The sequence below is a fragment of the Ailuropoda melanoleuca genome, chromosome 2 (genome assembly GCF_002007445.2).
Source record: "Ailuropoda melanoleuca isolate Jingjing chromosome 2, ASM200744v2, whole genome shotgun sequence".
NCBI lineage: Eukaryota > Metazoa > Chordata > Mammalia > Carnivora > Ursidae > Ailuropoda > Ailuropoda melanoleuca.
The window spans coordinates 101,633,000-101,649,456 of NC_048219.1; the positions used below are offsets into that span (position 1 = coordinate 101,633,000).

A 16,457-nucleotide genomic window follows, 5' to 3' on the forward strand; every position below is an offset into this window, starting at 1 on the left:
GGCAGCCCAGAGGACCCAGAGGTTTCCACTGGCACAGAGTGACCTGCCTGGCTCCCTGCCCACGCTGCCTACCCTTCCTGGCTGAAGCCACCTAATCCCATTTGACAAGTTAACGGCCCCGACACTTGCCACCAGCAGCTGTGCTCTCGGCACAGAAGCCTAAGGATCACGGTGCTGCCCTGACCTGTATCTGGTTCTAGTCACTGGCTCCCTCACATGTGAATCCTGGCCAGGTTGGTCAAGACTGGCTGGCTGGAGGTCCCTCGTCAGGCCATCCTGCCCGCAGAACCTCCGGGCTCAGCAAGTCCCTGGAATGAGCCATTACTATAGAAAGCACAATCTTTCTACCTTCTTTTTATACACTTAACTCATAAAATCTCTGCAGACTGACTTCTACTCCTACTGGACACAAACCACGGCAGGTCAAACAGGAGCACGAGACTGGCTAAGACAGGAGAGCCCCTCTGTCATGAGCAGGGACCTAGAACCTTGGTCTAGGCAGACCAAGCAAAGGTCATTAACAAAACGTAGTCATAAGTGAAATATAAAACGGACATAATTATTTAATGACACAGGAAAATAACACGTTATGAAACAAGCTGGTTACAAGTAGGGGGTAAAGGATGACTTCACTTCTGATAGAAAATTTAAAAGTCTGTCTACAAAACCCCTCCTGGCTATGTATGAAAATATCGACAGTTTTTACTCCTGCTCTGTGATTAAATAGTCTTCCCTTTGTTTTTGTGTATTTTTTGAAACACGATTATTTCTGAAACAAAAAAGAAAAACAAGTTACTGGATGTCTCAGATGAAGCGTTCTTAAATGCCAGGAGTCCAGCAGGCAGGCCAGAACCCTAGGACAGGTCTGGCCAGGGGGACCGTGGTTAAGCCCAGACACAGAGGATCACTTTTTCTTTACTACTGGCATGCTATTTATATCAGGCTGTTTCCTCCACATTTGATGTTCTCGGTGTATCTATATTGAACAGGAAACTATGAATATTAACTGGCACAACAGCAAAAGGATGCCAGTTACTTTGGTTTCCAACTGATCAAAAGTTAAATGACCATTTCCGAAGTCAAAAGAGTTCCTACAGCAAAAACCCCATGAGACGAAACCCCCATCTTTTGCTGCTTTTTGACCACTGTTCATTTCCAATTTTCATCATAAACCTATGTTTGTTTCACAGATCTGGAAGGGGGGCAATTTTTCTCAAAAAGGTCTCTGCCTCCTGAGTACTCTGCAGGGTTGGAAGAGTTCATCAAAATCCAAACCGCTTGAAACAAAGTTGAACGAGCTGTGTCATCATCACTTTGTGCCTTTTTTCAAAAAGGTTTTTCTAAGTTATTAAATGGAGAACAGCGGATTATTACACCTATATTGGTGTAAATGAGGCTCAAAAAATTCTCAGATTCCCTGTTCCCAACAAATGTTCGGAAAGCTAAGGGTGCTTTATTCAAATAACAATGACAAATAACCCACACTTTGTGCTCTTAAAAAAAAAAAAATGGGAAAGGCTCACTGCTTTAAAATCTGGTGTATATAAAAACGAACGCCACCTTTAACGTAACGTGCTTCCTAGCCACAGTAGCATTTTCAGGGGAGGTCAAGAACTATGGTTAAGGTCCAAGAAACAACCGAAACCAAAAAAAACCCACCCCCAAACCCCAAAGCAAAAACAAAAAAACCCGAGACCATCTGTTGCATCGCCACCCCCAGCACCCGTTCAGTGTACCAGGCCACTGCCTTCTAAGGCAGGTTGAACTGGGTGATGGACATTAAGGAGGGCATGTGATGTAATGAGCACTGGGTGTTATACAAGACTGATGAGTCACCGAACTCCACCTCTGAAACCAGTAATACATTACATGTTAATTGATTTTAAATAAAAAATTTAAAAATGCCCCCCACCCCCAAACAATAACAAATATAGAAGTATAAGATTTAAAATATTCTATCGTCACAACAAAATCCAAAAGATCCCTTGCTTTGCCCTTGAACAACCTAGAAAAACTGAACTCTGTTTTACATCCCCAAGTAAGAGCAGTATCCCCGGGAAGTTATCAGTGTCCAGTGCTTGCAACCACATCAATTCATACTCCTGTTCCGTCAGTCCCAATCCTGAAGCCACAACAATTCCTTTGTTAGAGAAAGGGAAAAAAATCCATTTCAGGACAAAGCATTTTAAGACGAAGGAAGGCGTGTTTTCAGTGGGAGAACTGCCTGCTGTCGGAGGACTTCTTGCTGATGTGTTTGAAGATTTTGGACTTCTCGACTTTCTTGGCTTTCTGGTAGCCAAAGCCACCACCGCCTCCTCTCTTTTTAAGCTTGCCGTCGTTGCTATTCACGTCTAAAGGCGAAGGTTAAGGAAATCAAGCAACTCAAAGACCATGAGCTCCCATCTAATATCCACACAGAGAACAAACCAGCGTGTCCTCCGCTGCTCTGCTCCCACAACCCCTTCCCGCACCATGAAAATGCGACCATACGCCCATGTGACCCATTTCCAGGACATCTGGAGTGGTCACGTGATCATGGACTAAAATGAGCAGGTGTGACTTTTAAGCCCAATGTAACAGCCATATTGTTTTCTCTGCCCAAAGAAACTGAAGACTGTTATTTACAAGAAGTTGAGAGGCACATCAGCAAGTCTATAGAAACACATTAAAAACCACCCTCAATGTCAAAACAAAGGACCTTCACCTAGGTTCGGAGTGGATTCAGGAATGCTTAACCAACTGAAGGAGGTGCTCTTCCCTCCTCACAGTTCAGTAAGTGCTCATCACAACAGATGTTTACTCACTGCCCACGATGAGGACAGTGACCCCCGTCTCATGCTAACTCACAGGCCTCTCTTCAGCTCCAGGGCAAGCTGTTCTCCATGACCTCGTACGGGGAAGCCTCACACCGCCCGAGCCTTGCAACTGTAACCCTACGGGCTTCTCTCCGGAACGCGCGACTCTCTAGTTCGCACTGCCTGTCAAATTCCCAAGGCCTAAAGCACAGGCAGTCTTGTGTCTGTAACCCCCACGGTGACAGTTAACCCGTGCCTACCATGTGCCAGCACTGACAGGCAGACAGTGACCAGAATGAATTCTCTGGCTTCCAGACCACAGCCAGAGCACACACCAAACCAAGTGCTAAGCCCAAGTGCCCCTCTGTCAACCTCCTGTCCCTCGGTTCCCAGATGAATTCCTGACAACAAAGAAAAGGATACTCAGATCAACAAAAGGAGGCACCTTGAAACCAAACGACAGAGCCACTTGAGGCAAATTTAAGTTATTAACATTGAAGATCTGTTTCAGAGAATGGGAATCATACGCCCGAATGTAGGACTTATATGCTTCCTGGGCTGACTTATGAAGGAAGTAGTTCTTTTCAATCAATTTTTCAAGCTGGAATGAAAAAGACATTGATTTCAATAAAATACAAAAGCAGACTTCATATATATCAGAACAAAACCATGGTTCCAATACACTTGCTCCAAGTTTTGTAATATTTGCAAACTCAGGGTGCAGTAAGAGGAATGTCAAAGTTCTTATAAGGTATCAATGGGAACAAGGCAGGTAACACAGGAACACGGTAAACGGCATGGCAAGAACCCTAAAAGATCACACAGTTCAAACCTGGTTCACGAAAGGGGAGAGTCAGAGGACAATGATTATCAACCGAGGCCAACTCTTCTTCACAAGTGTTTAAAAAGACCAAAAAAAACACACATACAAATAAAAATACCAAACACACCTGGGACTGAATGTCAGAAATTTTGGACCAGGAAAACTCAAATTCACTTAATGGAACCTAGAAAACAAAAACATGAAAATCAGTAGACAAGGATGGATCGATATTCAGACATGCAGATGACTGAGCGGTGACAAGCATCCCGTCCCATGAAGAACCAGGAGGACAGCCAGGCCCGTGTGACTCCCTCAGGACAGATGGCTGCTGCTCTGGTGTCCCGCAGCCAACGGAAAAGTCTTAGCTTACTTCTGCTACCTTGACATGCATTGTGCTGAGGACCCTTCCTGAAAGGAAAGGCGAGGGACTAGACAGGGACAGTAAGTCAACGAAGCCCTTTTCTCTACAGAAGGATCTCTATAGATACAACATAAGGCAGCCCGATGCTTCCAGTCAGGACCACTAGCCCCCTCCCTCCGTGTCAGGAGAGCTGGCCCACAGCCACCCTGCCCTGTGACTAGGGTCTGTGATACCAGAACTCATGATGACCACACCCCACTACAGGAAGGATCTCTCACCAGTCAGCATGTATTAGATAACTGCAAAAATGCCAGAGCTCGGAGAGGTGCTGGAAAAACAGCGGCCCAAGTCCTGGACCCCACCCTCAGAGCCTGCAGTCTTGCAGAGCAGACAGGGAGGGGGTAAGACGACAGCTGGATGAACATTCGTGCTGCGGGAACGCCAACGACAGGAGATCAGTGATGGCGTCCCACGAGACAGAGCAGTTCACTGAAACCGTAATCATTCTTTAAGATGCAGAAAAGGGTATTCTAGAGAAAAGGCATAAAGGCCATTTCCGGGAACTTGCAGGTTAGAGGAAAATCCACTTGGTAAGACTGTGCCAAGGGAGGCCAAAGAGGGGGCAAATGTCAAGAGAAGGCCTGACAGGTGCGCACAGGATCGGAGGACAGTCAGGATTCTAATGAATTCAGGTTTGGTAGATGGAGTGAGGCCAGAGCCAGAGGAGGGTAGGCTGGGGATCAGGTAAGTGGACAGTAAAAAGAGAAAAGAAAAACTACTTTCCAAAACAGTAGAAGGAAGAAAGGCAATCAGCAGCAGCCACGACAGGAGAGGAAGGCAAATGGGTTCAGGGTCGAAGTTATTTTTTTAGTAGAAGACTTGAGACGGTAATGGGAGAGAAAGGAGGCAAAACAGAGTCAAGGAGTACAGGACAGGAGGAGGAGGAGGGAGAGACAGGAGTGAATGGAGTCCTCATGAAAACAAGGCTGCAGCAAGGGAGCAGGTGGAGGCAACAAGGTGTGAGGGAGCTTAGAAGGGGCGGAGGTGGTTTCAAATGGCTAGGGAAAGGGACAGTGCCTAGGGACACTGAGATACACAGCTGAGCCAGAGGGGCCAAGGGCTGTTCAGTTTCAGGCCAGACCCGCATCTAATCTCCCCTGCCCAACTTAACTGTTCTAACTGTTCCCAGAGCACGGCAACGACACCCGACACCTCAGACCCATCCAGAAATGGTGCTTAAGGCCATCGGCACTGGCACACAATTCCAACCAAGAGGAATCTGTTCCCAGCTTAAGATTTTCCAAACCAAGATCTTTACCTTGGATTGCTTTAAGTAACGAAGGAAACCCAATTCTTCAGGGCGTAAAATGAGCAAGGCATGCCCTCTCCCGTTTAGGCCTCTGGCTGTTCTTCCCACACGATGAATATATTCCTTTGGTGGAGAGAGAAAACCTGAATTAACAGACCAACGTGCATGGGAACCTGCCTTTCGAGGAGCTGCACGGCGGAAAGAAGCGTGTCAGCACATCTGGATGACATGGTGCTCCTCCCCCAGGGCCGTGCCACACACCCGCTGGCCACGCCCCCAGCTTCTGCATGGACCCTGACCAGAGAGGTTAACAGGGCAGGGACGGAGGCCTGACAGCCGCTCGACATGATACTCGCATTAACGACTAAGTGTGCTTTGTCTTCAAAATAACTTTTTTGAACAGGTTTTCGTGCTAGCTGACCATTTTTGTCATCTACTGCTTGTTGACAATATTTAATGAAACTTATTTTACTACATATGGTACAGAATCTTACCTATTACTGAAAGCAAATTTTATTTTCTTCTAACACCTACTACTCTTCACAGACCATTCCAAGCACATGACAGCCCTAACTTCAGCCTCACCGAGGCCTCTCAAACTCAGCACGCCCCCTCTGGTCCAGTAAAAGCCCCAGCTACCAGCAGGGCCAGAGAACAACTGCAGTCAGCGTGCGGTACAACAGCGCTGGGAAACCACGGGATCAACGTCTGACAGGCAATCTGCCGGGTCTCGGGGAAGCGGGAAAGCTCACCCCTTAAGGCAGAGCCCCTGTGGAGCAATGCCGAGGGCGCCGGTTACCTTGGGGTCATCAGGAGGGTCGTACTGAACAATCCAGTCGACTTCAGGGATATCCAGGCCTCGCGCTGCCACGTCGGTACACAACAGTATCCCCGAATCTGCGTTGCAGAACTGGAAGAACGTGGTCGTGCGCTTATTCTGCTTCTGTCTTCCCTAGAATCAGACCAAAGCATGTCTCAGAGCTGGACACGTGAGGCCACTTCTGGGAGGCCTGGGTGTACGACCCCCCAGCTGTGGAGCTGTTAACCTGCTTCATTTCCATTTCACTCTCTGGCCTAGATCTCATTTCCTAAGTGGATGATATCTCTTACCCCTTTTGTGGTCCTCACCCTTCCACACCCAGCAAAGCTCCCTCCCCACGGACCATTCTCCATTTAGAGAGCGCGATAACGCAAACCCCACAATCCATATACTTGGTAAGTGTTCACGGTTTTTGAATAAACTCATGATAATCACTTACATGAATGGCCAAGACAGGCAGATCGATGTAGTTCAGCAACTCGTAATGGTACTTCACGGACTTACAGGATGAAAAGAAGACCATCAGTTTCTTCTTCCGGTTCTTCTTAAGGAATGTAAAGAGCAGGAGGAATCGCTTCTCCGAGGGACAGACAACATATCCCTAGAAGTCATTCAAGTGAACAGAAAAATAATCAGACATCTTCAGCTTCATGAACCAATATAATTTGATGGAGGGCACAGATTAACACTGCATATGCCCCATCGTGCCGCTCACCTATAACAAAATTACTGCCTTCTTTATAACAAAGCATCCCTACCCCGAGACGGATTTTAGCTCTTCTGGTTCCTTTTACTGGATGCAATCACTAAATACTTTTCATATTTCTGAGGTTACAGACTTCTCGTTACCCAGTTTGTGCAGTCATCATAAAGTAACAACTCTATGTGCTGGAACCCTCAAAGCACAGCAATGCTTCCTTTTTCAAAAGGTCCTCGATAGCAAGATCTCAAATAACTACAGCCTAAGTGCACTGTCCTCAACAAGGTAACAAAGCCAAGGGAAGACATTTCTTAAAATATACAACGAACGGAATTTTTAAGCAAGATCGTTATTTGAAATATTTTATTCATCAAAAGACTCAAGAGTTCTATTTTCAATCCACCTAGTTTGGATCTCTGTCACCTCACCTCATTTCCAATTTTTCACAGCAATGTGCCTGAAACCAGCCTCTCCCTCTGCTAACTCACCTTGCATATTAGAGCAAAAGATCACTAAATGACACTTTTTGTTCCTTACTGCATTTACAATCCGTAGTGACTAACGTCTCCTATGTGGCAAGCAGTATTAAGAGACAGAATAAAGAGAGCTGATCACATTATTCAGAATTCAAGATTCGTGATGCCAGACAGCCAATACCCGCATTCACTGTATTTGAGTTAAAAGCTCATTAATCCACCTGCTCTCGGGATGAGCCTCCAAACAATTACAAGGACACGCCGGTGACGATCCGTGACTGTGAGATCTCGACAACGTACCTGCTCGAGACCGTCCACGGTTGCGTTAGCTTTATCGTCATCAACTCCAACATACAACGGCTCCTTTTTCAAAGAAATCCTCGCCAAGTCTTCAACTTTTCGAGTTTGTGTGGCAGAGAAGAGCATGGTCTGCCTGCGTGCTGAAACAGATACACATAAAAAGAACCCAAATATTTCAGGGAATCGTTAGCATCGCCTCACCACTACAAATACTGAGTAGACCAGATACCAAGAAAGGAATATCGAACAACTTTGTCTAGAAATCTGACAACTTAGATAAAATGGACAATTTCTTTGAAAGACAAATGGCTAGAGCTTACTTGAGATGAAACCAAAATCCTGAATAGCTTTGTGTCTATGACAGAAATTGTAGTTAAAATCGTCGCGGAAAGAAAACTTCAGCCCCAAAGACTTCCCACTGGTGAATTCTATCAAACATTTAAGGAAAAAATATTACCCATTCTGCACAATCTCTCCAGGATTTAGAGAGGTTTTAGTTCCCAACTCATTCTTTGAAGCCAGCCATTACCCTGATACCAAAACCCAGTAATGATTCATAAGCACAGATGCAAAATTTCTGAACAAAATTTTAGCAAAGGTGAATGTAGTATATAGAAAGGATAATGCATCATGACCAAGTGGGGTTTACTTCAGGAATGCAGAGTTGTTTAATATTTGAAAATTAACCGATATAACTTACTATATTAACAAATTTAAAATTTAAAGAGATATTTAACGAAAAAACAAACATCTGATCATTTTAACTGACGCGGTAAAAGCATATGATAGAATTTAACATCTATTTCTGATTGTGATGTTACTGTTCTGTTTTATGCTGTTACTACAATTTCATGTCTAATGGTTTGGAAGCCATTTTGTAATGAACAAAAGTACATACTGTCCGGTATCTGCAGCATGCCATTCTGGAATAGTAAGAACAGCTAGTATGTGCAGATAAACAAAACAAAAACAAAAACGCCTCAGCAAACCAGGAACAAAAGGGATCATTCTCATCCTTTGTCTACCAAAGGGCAGCTACAAAAAAAAACCCCTATAGCTAACACCACACTTAATGGTGAAGACTTTTTCTCTATTGATCGGGGTGATGGGTTTCACAGGTGTAAACACGTCAAAACTTTACAAATTGAATATTTAAAATACGTACAGACTATATCAATTATACTTCAATAAAGCATTAGAAAACCATATAATAAATGGAATCATGGCCTTATCAGAGACATCAACGGTTTGTAACACTGCAAGTACTATAGCCCAGGTATGTACATTCAAGAGCAACACGGCAGGCAACACGTCCACGGCTACCCGGGAGATGTCAGGGTGGGTGAGAAAAAGTAAGATGGGGTGGTGGGGGCAGACGGGAGTGAGACCGATGTTAGGACTGTCTAACTTGCATTATAACCTCCGAAGTGGCAAAACCACTGCATTAAGTTACTGGTAAGTCTGACACTTGCGTTGCAAACCACCTCTAGGGCTGACTGGTCTGGCTTGATGAAAATTCCAGTCTGAATAGTTTTCATAGAGGGACAAGCCTCACCTACTTCCAACAGCTACTCTGCAAAGCACATGCAGAGGTTACGCCTACTTACTTGGCAGAAGTTTAATAATTTGTTTCAATTCCTCTTCAAACCCAACATCCAAGATACGATCAGCCTCATCGATAACCAGACACTGCAGATTCTTATACATAAACCCTGGGGTATTCTGACAAGACAAAGGCAAAGAAAAACTTATTAGCTCAGGTTTAGGTTTCCCATGAGGCAAGGAGACAGGTGCCCACGGCAGCGCTGCCTTACCTGCATGTGGTCCAGGAGGCGGCCGGGGGTGGCCACGATGATGTTGATCCCATTACCGAGCTTCTGTGCTTCCGCAGACCTGTTGCTGCCGCCCATTATCAACCCATATGTGTGAACGTGGTGCGTCATCAGCTCCTTAAGAACACCGAAAGTCTGCATGGCCAGTTCCCTAGTAGGCGAGAGAATAAGAACTCCAGTGCCTAAAACGCAAAAAATGATAGACGGTGAAAGTCCAGGTGCAGTTATCACCATGGAGTCTGTAACGGCTACAATACACTTCCAGTGAACTACTGGCCAGAAAAACCAGATCAGGGACTCACCATTCCTAGGCATGAACTTTAACTTGACAATGAGTTCGACTGCAGGGATGAGAAATGCCAGCGTTTTGCCACTGCCTGTTTTTGCGGCTGCTAGAAGATCCCTAAATATTAGAAACGGAAAGGAAAAGAGACACTTAGTCTACTTAGTCAACCAGCATTTACTGGATACCTACTACGAACTACCACCTTTCAGGCAGCAAGGCTAGAACATGAGTTAAGAAAAACAAAGTCCCTAGCTTCTTTATTACTGAATCAATCACAGGGGTTAAATATCTAACTCAGATATAAGAATTATGCTATAAAACAGAAATGAACACTCTTCTTCAAACATCGGTAACTTAAGGCCTTTAATGACGTGTGGATTTATCAACCTAAAGCACAGGGCAAACATCAACAGAACACATTGGCATTTTCCTTCTAAACGACCAGCACTAAAAACAGGTACTAATGTCCAAACATCAATGTTAATCATACCTGCCTTCCAGAAGTGGTCTGATACTTTTATGCTGAATTTCAGTCATGTTTGTAAAACCCATTTCTTTTATTGCCCTCAGAGTGTGCTCATTGACAAGATTAGAAAGAGAAGCAAATGAAGTATCCTCAAAAGCTCCTAAAGAAAAGACAGTTTACCATTACCAATTTGTCTTTTTGTAGTTAATACCGCTATAGCTATGTAAGTTAGTTTTGCTGTTTGAAAACATTATTGGGAGGGAATCGAGCTGACACGAGCTTCTTCCAGTAGAAAGACTAGACCCCCACCATTCCTACGTAATACTAAGACAAAGACCCCGACTTTTGAAGCTTCTCCTGCTAACATCTGTGCGAAGTCTAGAACCTACATGGTAACAAAACAGTAAAGGACGGAGAGTAGGTATAACCAAGGGACTTGTGTCAAATGAAAATGTCAAGCATGGGGGTGGTGCACAGAAAAATGAAATATTTGAGACATCTGAAATAAAAAGTGAAAGCATCCCGTATAACAGAAATGAGTGCAAAGTCAATCAAAAGGGCTGTTAATCTCACTCCAAAAAGACAACTGAGAAGGTCAGGCACAGCCACACACCGTTAGACGGAACACACATTGCATGTGCGGTGGTTCTTCAGCAGGGGAAGATATCAAACTCACCTGGGAGCCCCCACCCCAAACCTGCCCTGCTCATCAGCCCGCTGTGGTCCACCCTGGCAGTACTGACATTTGGGCGGGATACTTCCTTGTTGTGGGGGGCCGTCCCATGCATTATTGGACGTTCTGTAGCCTCCCTGACCTTCACCCACTAAATGACAGTAGTCTGCCCCCGGTTCTGACAACCAAACATGTTGGCAGTCAACCTTCACGGTTTGCCTGGGACAGAGGAGGTTTATGGGATGCAGGACTTTGGATGCTAAAACTAGAACTGGTCAAGTTCTGGGTAAACCAGGATGACCCGGTCACCCCTCCAAGGAGGCAAAACTGCCCTGGTTGGGAACCACTGCCGTGACTTTTGCAATTCTGATTAAACAAGCCTGGGGTTAGACCTCACTATTGTAACAAATAAAAAACCCACAGTGAACAACTCAAGGAACTCCTAGCCATTTCTGGTTTGGAGCAAGTGATTTTGGCCAAACTCTTGACCTTATAAAGAAACAGAGGCCAAAGGAATTTACCCTGGCCAAAGTCCCTCAATAATGTGAATTCCATCCTTCCTTACTAGTAACTGGGCCAGTATTAAACCTCTCATCTCCAGACTTCTGGGCCAATGATTTTCCTAATACAAAACAGAATGAGCTTTAGAAAACAACAAACCAAAGGAACAGAGGACCCCAGAAGCTGTTCGTGTGTTTATCAAAATATTTAATGTTAGGATTGCAGAAAAGGAAGAGAGAGAAACGGCAAGAACTAAAGCACACAAAGTGGATAAAACAGCAGTTAGATATAAAATATTTCTTGTAAATACTTTTTCTAGGTAAATTAAAAATCACAACTGAAACTTCAAATCCTATAATCCAGAAGGCATGCCATGTTTAAGGTCTCTCTGGAAAACTTTCTAAAGTTACCTGTCAGTCCCAGGGGTAGGCTGGGCACTTCACTGTCTTCTTCCTCGTCATCCGGCTTCTCCACACTGTTTTCTGTCTCCTCAGGAGCTTGGGCCCCTTCTTCAGAGTCCCCTTTGTCTTCAGTTTTCACTTTTTTGGTATCTTTGGTTTTAAAGGACAACACCCCCGAATTTTTTTGTTAAAATGAAATACCAAATGGGATCACAAAATAAAAAGATGTATAATGCAAAGAGGCATTTTTTCGAAAGCTTAACACATTTCCAGTTTTAATATGCTAAGAATGTCCCTTTCCATGACTAAAGATTTAATTATATGTAAAAACTCAGGGGGACATGCAGATTTGCCAAAAAAACTTTATTTTTTAGGCCTATTGTAGCATCCTAAGTGACCAAGACATTTTTGAAAAGTTGAACAATTTAAGTACACTAATTACATCAAGTTTATGTAGTCCACTGGGGAAAAAAAGGGCTGTGATTAATGGTTTTTTGAACTCTTAAAAGGCACTAACTTGTCCTTCTATGCCATTAAACATAAATTTTCCATAAAAACTAGCTTTGGTTCAAAGATGAGCAGAAATCCCAGGGTGCCTGTGTGGCACAGCGGTTAAGCGTCTGCCTTCGGCTCAGGGCGTGATCCCCGTGTTGTGGGATCGAGCCCCACATCAGGCTCTTCTGCTATGAGCCTGCTTCTTCCTCTCCCACTCCCCCTGCTTGTGTTGCCTCTCTCGCTGGCTGTCTCTATCTCTGTCAAANCGTCAAATAAATAAATAAATAAAAAATCTTAAAAAAAAAAAAAAAAGATGAGCGGAAATCCCAAAGGTTCCTGATGTTCCTAGAGAGACCTCAGTGCAAGCACAACAATTCCCTTAGGCCTGGTGACAGAAACTGGCAGCTCCTGGAAACCAAGTGGCGAGGGGAGGCAGGGGGAAGGCCTCCTGGCATTTCACTTCTACATACAGCTTTCGTAACAGGGCCCTCCACTACCCTTCCAGCCTTACCTCCCATCACATTCTTGAATGTTCCACTCGGGGTTCAATGGGTTAACTACTACGCTGGGATTTTATAAATTCATGGCAGGTAGTTATGTGAATTAGAACAGAGCTCGACCTGGACCAGAACTCAGGACTCTCTGTGGCCCAGGACTGGCCTCTTCCTTGCACCTGACTACCACCCTTCTGGGAAATGGTCAACCTACGCACAGCATGAGAATGGCTATGCATATTTGGAAAACTTCAAAGCTCCTTTCTGAATGGAACCTTCATTTCAGTTAAGTTAGATGAATAGGAGGTTCTAACCCAGGTTAGAACAAACTTCTATAAAGGCCCAGAGAGTAGACATTACAGGTTTTGCAGGGCACAGGGTTTGTCACAATAAAGACCAAGTAAACAAATGGGCACTGCAGTGTTCTAATAAAGCTTTATTTCCAAAAGTAGGCAGAGGGCTGAATAGTTTGTTGACACCTGTTGTATTCTCCCTTGAAATCGCTGCTTGCTCACATCTCAGTTAAAATGCCTATCCTTCATGTAAGCTTATCCAAATCCAACTGTCCTCCAAAAGAAACCAGCCTCCCCCTCCTGGCCATTCTACTCACTTGGGAATTAACATTCCATTTATACAAAAGTTACCTGGTATTTTTATACACTTTGCATATCCAAATTAATACTAAGTCTCCTTTTAAGAGGAGAAATTTACAGTAGGAAAAAAAATTGGGACCAAAAAAAGGGAAAGTAAAAAGTATCATTAATGCAAAGTCCCCTGAAATAAAGGCCTGAGAAGATAGGAATGTACTGACCTCGATCTCTTTAGTGTAATGCCACAATTTTGTTTGAAAACAGGTAATAAACCTATAACCCTCTGCCATAATATAGTCTGTTTAAAAGCCTAGCCAACTGTCAAAAAGAGCAAATTTCTAGGGGCGCCTGGGTAGCGCAGTCGTTAGGCGTCTGCCTTAGGCTCAGGGCGTGATCCCGGCGTTCCGGGATCAAGTCCCACATCGGACTACTCCGCTGGGAGCCTGCTTCTTCCTCTCCCACTCCCCTGCTGTGTTCCCTCTCTCGCTGGCTGTCTCTCTGTCATTTGAATAAATAAAATCTTTAAAAAAAAAAAAAAAAAAGAGCAAATTTCTAGAATCCAAAGGAGGCTTTTATTGAAGTGTGAGGTTTTCTTCAGTCACTAGAGAATGTAAAAGCACGACACATTTCTCAGTATCTTAATACAAATAAAAATGTCACACCCCAGCCCCTACCTTGCTTCTTTTTGCTACTAGATTATTTTCTGATATACTAGTGAGTATAGGGATTCTTGCCTATTGTATGAATACAATAATAATAGAAAGAAGGTAAAACTGTGAAAATTGTTTGACTGCCTGAAGTTCAAGGAAACTGAAGCACTTACCAGGCCCAGCATCATCCACCATTTTTCTCTTTTTCTTCTTCTTCTTTTTTGACTCTGAATTGGGAGGCTGTGTTGCTGCTTCTCCATTGATTATTATGGTAGATTTCTTCTTTTTTTTTTTAATTTGTACAGTTTCTACTGTTTCTTTAGCTATCTCTCCATTCTGGGCTTCTGGCAAGCCCACATTCATAGACTGTTTTAGGGATTTTTTAATCTTTCCACCTCCCACTGTTTCTTCAGACACATCTCCATTTTGCATTTCTGATAAGCTCACATCCGAGGCCCCTGTTTAAAAACAGAACATACATTGTGACAAAGAAGGGAAGGTTTGCTTAAAAATGCTGGAATCCCAGGTGAGAAATCTCAGGGTGTCCATGAGTGAAATGATTTAGCTTTTAATTACGTTTCATGCACATTATTAAAACCACTTAAATTTATAGCATTCTACAACAGGACAAGTCAATTTCCTCTAATGAAAAGAGCAAGAAAAAGGAAAGCTACACTGATTTCTTAACTTAAAAAAAAAACCACATCTCTGTCCATATGGAGTTAAGAATCTGGGACAGCAAAACTTCAGTGAAGTTAAACATTTAAACAGATAGGGCCAGACAACAGTAGCTACAAATACACGTTAGTATCAAGTATTTGATAAATATATGGCTAACCAATAAATTAGAAAAGACTATCATCTATTCACATTGTACTGCTTTTCCTATAACTTCAAAACACTCAACCTAACTTTCCCAAGCAGCGATGAATTGAAAATTCACTTATTGGTCCCAGTATTTATTATATATATACATACACACCTAGGGATATCTTTAAAAGTTTCCTTGTTTACATATAATAAAAAGGAACAACTCTTAAAAATTTTTTTTTAAATTTTAATTGTTACTTATAAGTACCAAGAAGTAGTCAGTAGTGCTGTATTATTCTTAGGAACTGGAAATACAAGGGAACTTCAAAACCATTCCTAAAGCCCACAAACCTGTCCTCTTCTTCAGGATGACTTGCAAGCAACTCATCTGCTGGAATCCAGCTAGGGTAAGGAATTATGAGTCCACCATTGCCCTCGGGGATTGATATGTTTGTTACATAGGATCCAAAAAAGGATAAGGTAACTTCAAGATCTCTGGCTCATTGTTAGGAACTTAACGACTGCGAGCGAGGTGGGTAAGAATGACTCACATTCAGGTAACAGACTTTTCAGGTACCTATTTATATTAAGGATGCAAATACCTGGAAGTGCTTGAGGAACTCATAACTTAAAATTAGGAGCAATGTGAAGAGAGGGCATGCACTGGACACGTGCAGAAGGCACTTCTAAAACTGAAGATAGGATATGCTCCAGGAGTCGAGAGAGAGCGGACATGGACAGGGGAAAGCGACTGTATCAAGGAAAACTCTGCGACAAGAGAGACAATGAGATTTTTTGAAGCAATGTAGGCATTAAATAGATGTGAAAGGAACGCGCGTGATGACAAGTTCCACGTGTCTGATTGGAAATGGGCCGGGGGTTGGGATGGGGAATGAGATGGGACCTAAAGGTGGGAGGGACTCTGAATGAGGGAGACGTAGAAAAAGCTGGTTTAGGTGGAAGCCCCGGCTGGAGACCTCGGAGGAAAACTCAGGCGGCCCGCTCCTGCTCTGACCCTGTACGGAGAAACTGACGCTCAGAAAGATCAGGGGCCGATCTGGAGCACGCGCCAGAAAGGCGCCAGGCTGCCTTTCACTCTCAGCAAGCACACGTGCCGCGGGAGAAGCGGCCGCGCGACTTCAGGGATGTAGTGACTCCCGAGCAGAGCGGCGCCGCGACCCAGGGGCGGGCTCCCGCAGCTACCGAGGCCCCCAGACCCCAAGCTCCGCGCATCTCACCCTGGAGCTTTAAGTTTCGCTGGCGCAATTTGAGGTTCCGTTTCTCGATCTTCTTGCGCAGGAGTTTCATAGGTAGATGGGACATGTTGTCGGTGAAGCGCCTCCACAGCAGCGCCACAACTCCGCTGCCGGGTTGACGCGACTTCCTCTTGGGTCGCACGTGCGTAGTCGGCCAACCGGAAATACGTCACAGGGCCCTTGGAGGGCTGCAGTCCGGAAAATGCGTCCGGGATGGAAATGCTTCCGGCGACCGGACTCTGTGCGGCGCCCTCTAGAGGAGTGGAAGACCGACCCAGGTTCACATTGTGTCGCTGCTGCTCGTGTTAGGGCCATTGCAGGCCTTGGGAATGCGAGCTTCCCTAGAGGAGGCTGAAGAAACAAAGACGAGCAGGGTGCCTTAGGAAGTCTCCAGTTTTATGGGCTTGGCCTCTTTGTAT

General features: G+C 44.3%; 1 protein-coding gene across 1 annotated transcript; it reads right to left on the reverse strand.

Annotated features, from left to right (window-relative positions):
- Nucleotides 1-538: 538 nt before the first annotated feature.
- Nucleotides 539-16,188, reverse strand: DDX18 (DEAD-box helicase 18). Its single transcript, XM_002922896.4, has 14 exons — nt 16,021-16,188; nt 14,146-14,430; nt 11,753-11,893; nt 10,193-10,328; nt 9,719-9,819; nt 9,399-9,598; nt 9,192-9,306; nt 7,585-7,724; nt 6,548-6,709; nt 6,088-6,240; nt 5,298-5,411; nt 3,746-3,802; nt 3,219-3,396; nt 539-2,351 (listed from the first exon to the last, which is right to left on the reverse strand). Exons 1-14 carry the CDS (start codon nt 16,103-16,105, stop codon nt 2,209-2,211), a joined length of 2,010 nt encoding a protein of 669 aa, XP_002922942.1. The 5' UTR covers nt 16,106-16,188; the 3' UTR covers nt 539-2,208.
- Between the last annotated feature and the right edge of the window lie 269 nt (nt 16,189-16,457).

Coding starts and splice junctions, on each gene's coding strand:
- DDX18 (XM_002922896.4), bottom strand. CDS start 16,105: ATGTCCCATCTACCTATGAAACTCCTGCGCAAGAAGATCGAGAAACGG. Junction 11,894..14,145: donor GGTGGATGATGCTGGGCCTG/GTAAGTGCTTCA, acceptor TTAAAACCAAAG/ATACCAAAAAAGTGAAAACT. Junction 7,725..9,191: donor AATTATTAAACTTCTGCCAA/GTAAGTAGGCGT, acceptor TATCTGTTTCAG/CACGCAGGCAGACCATGCTC.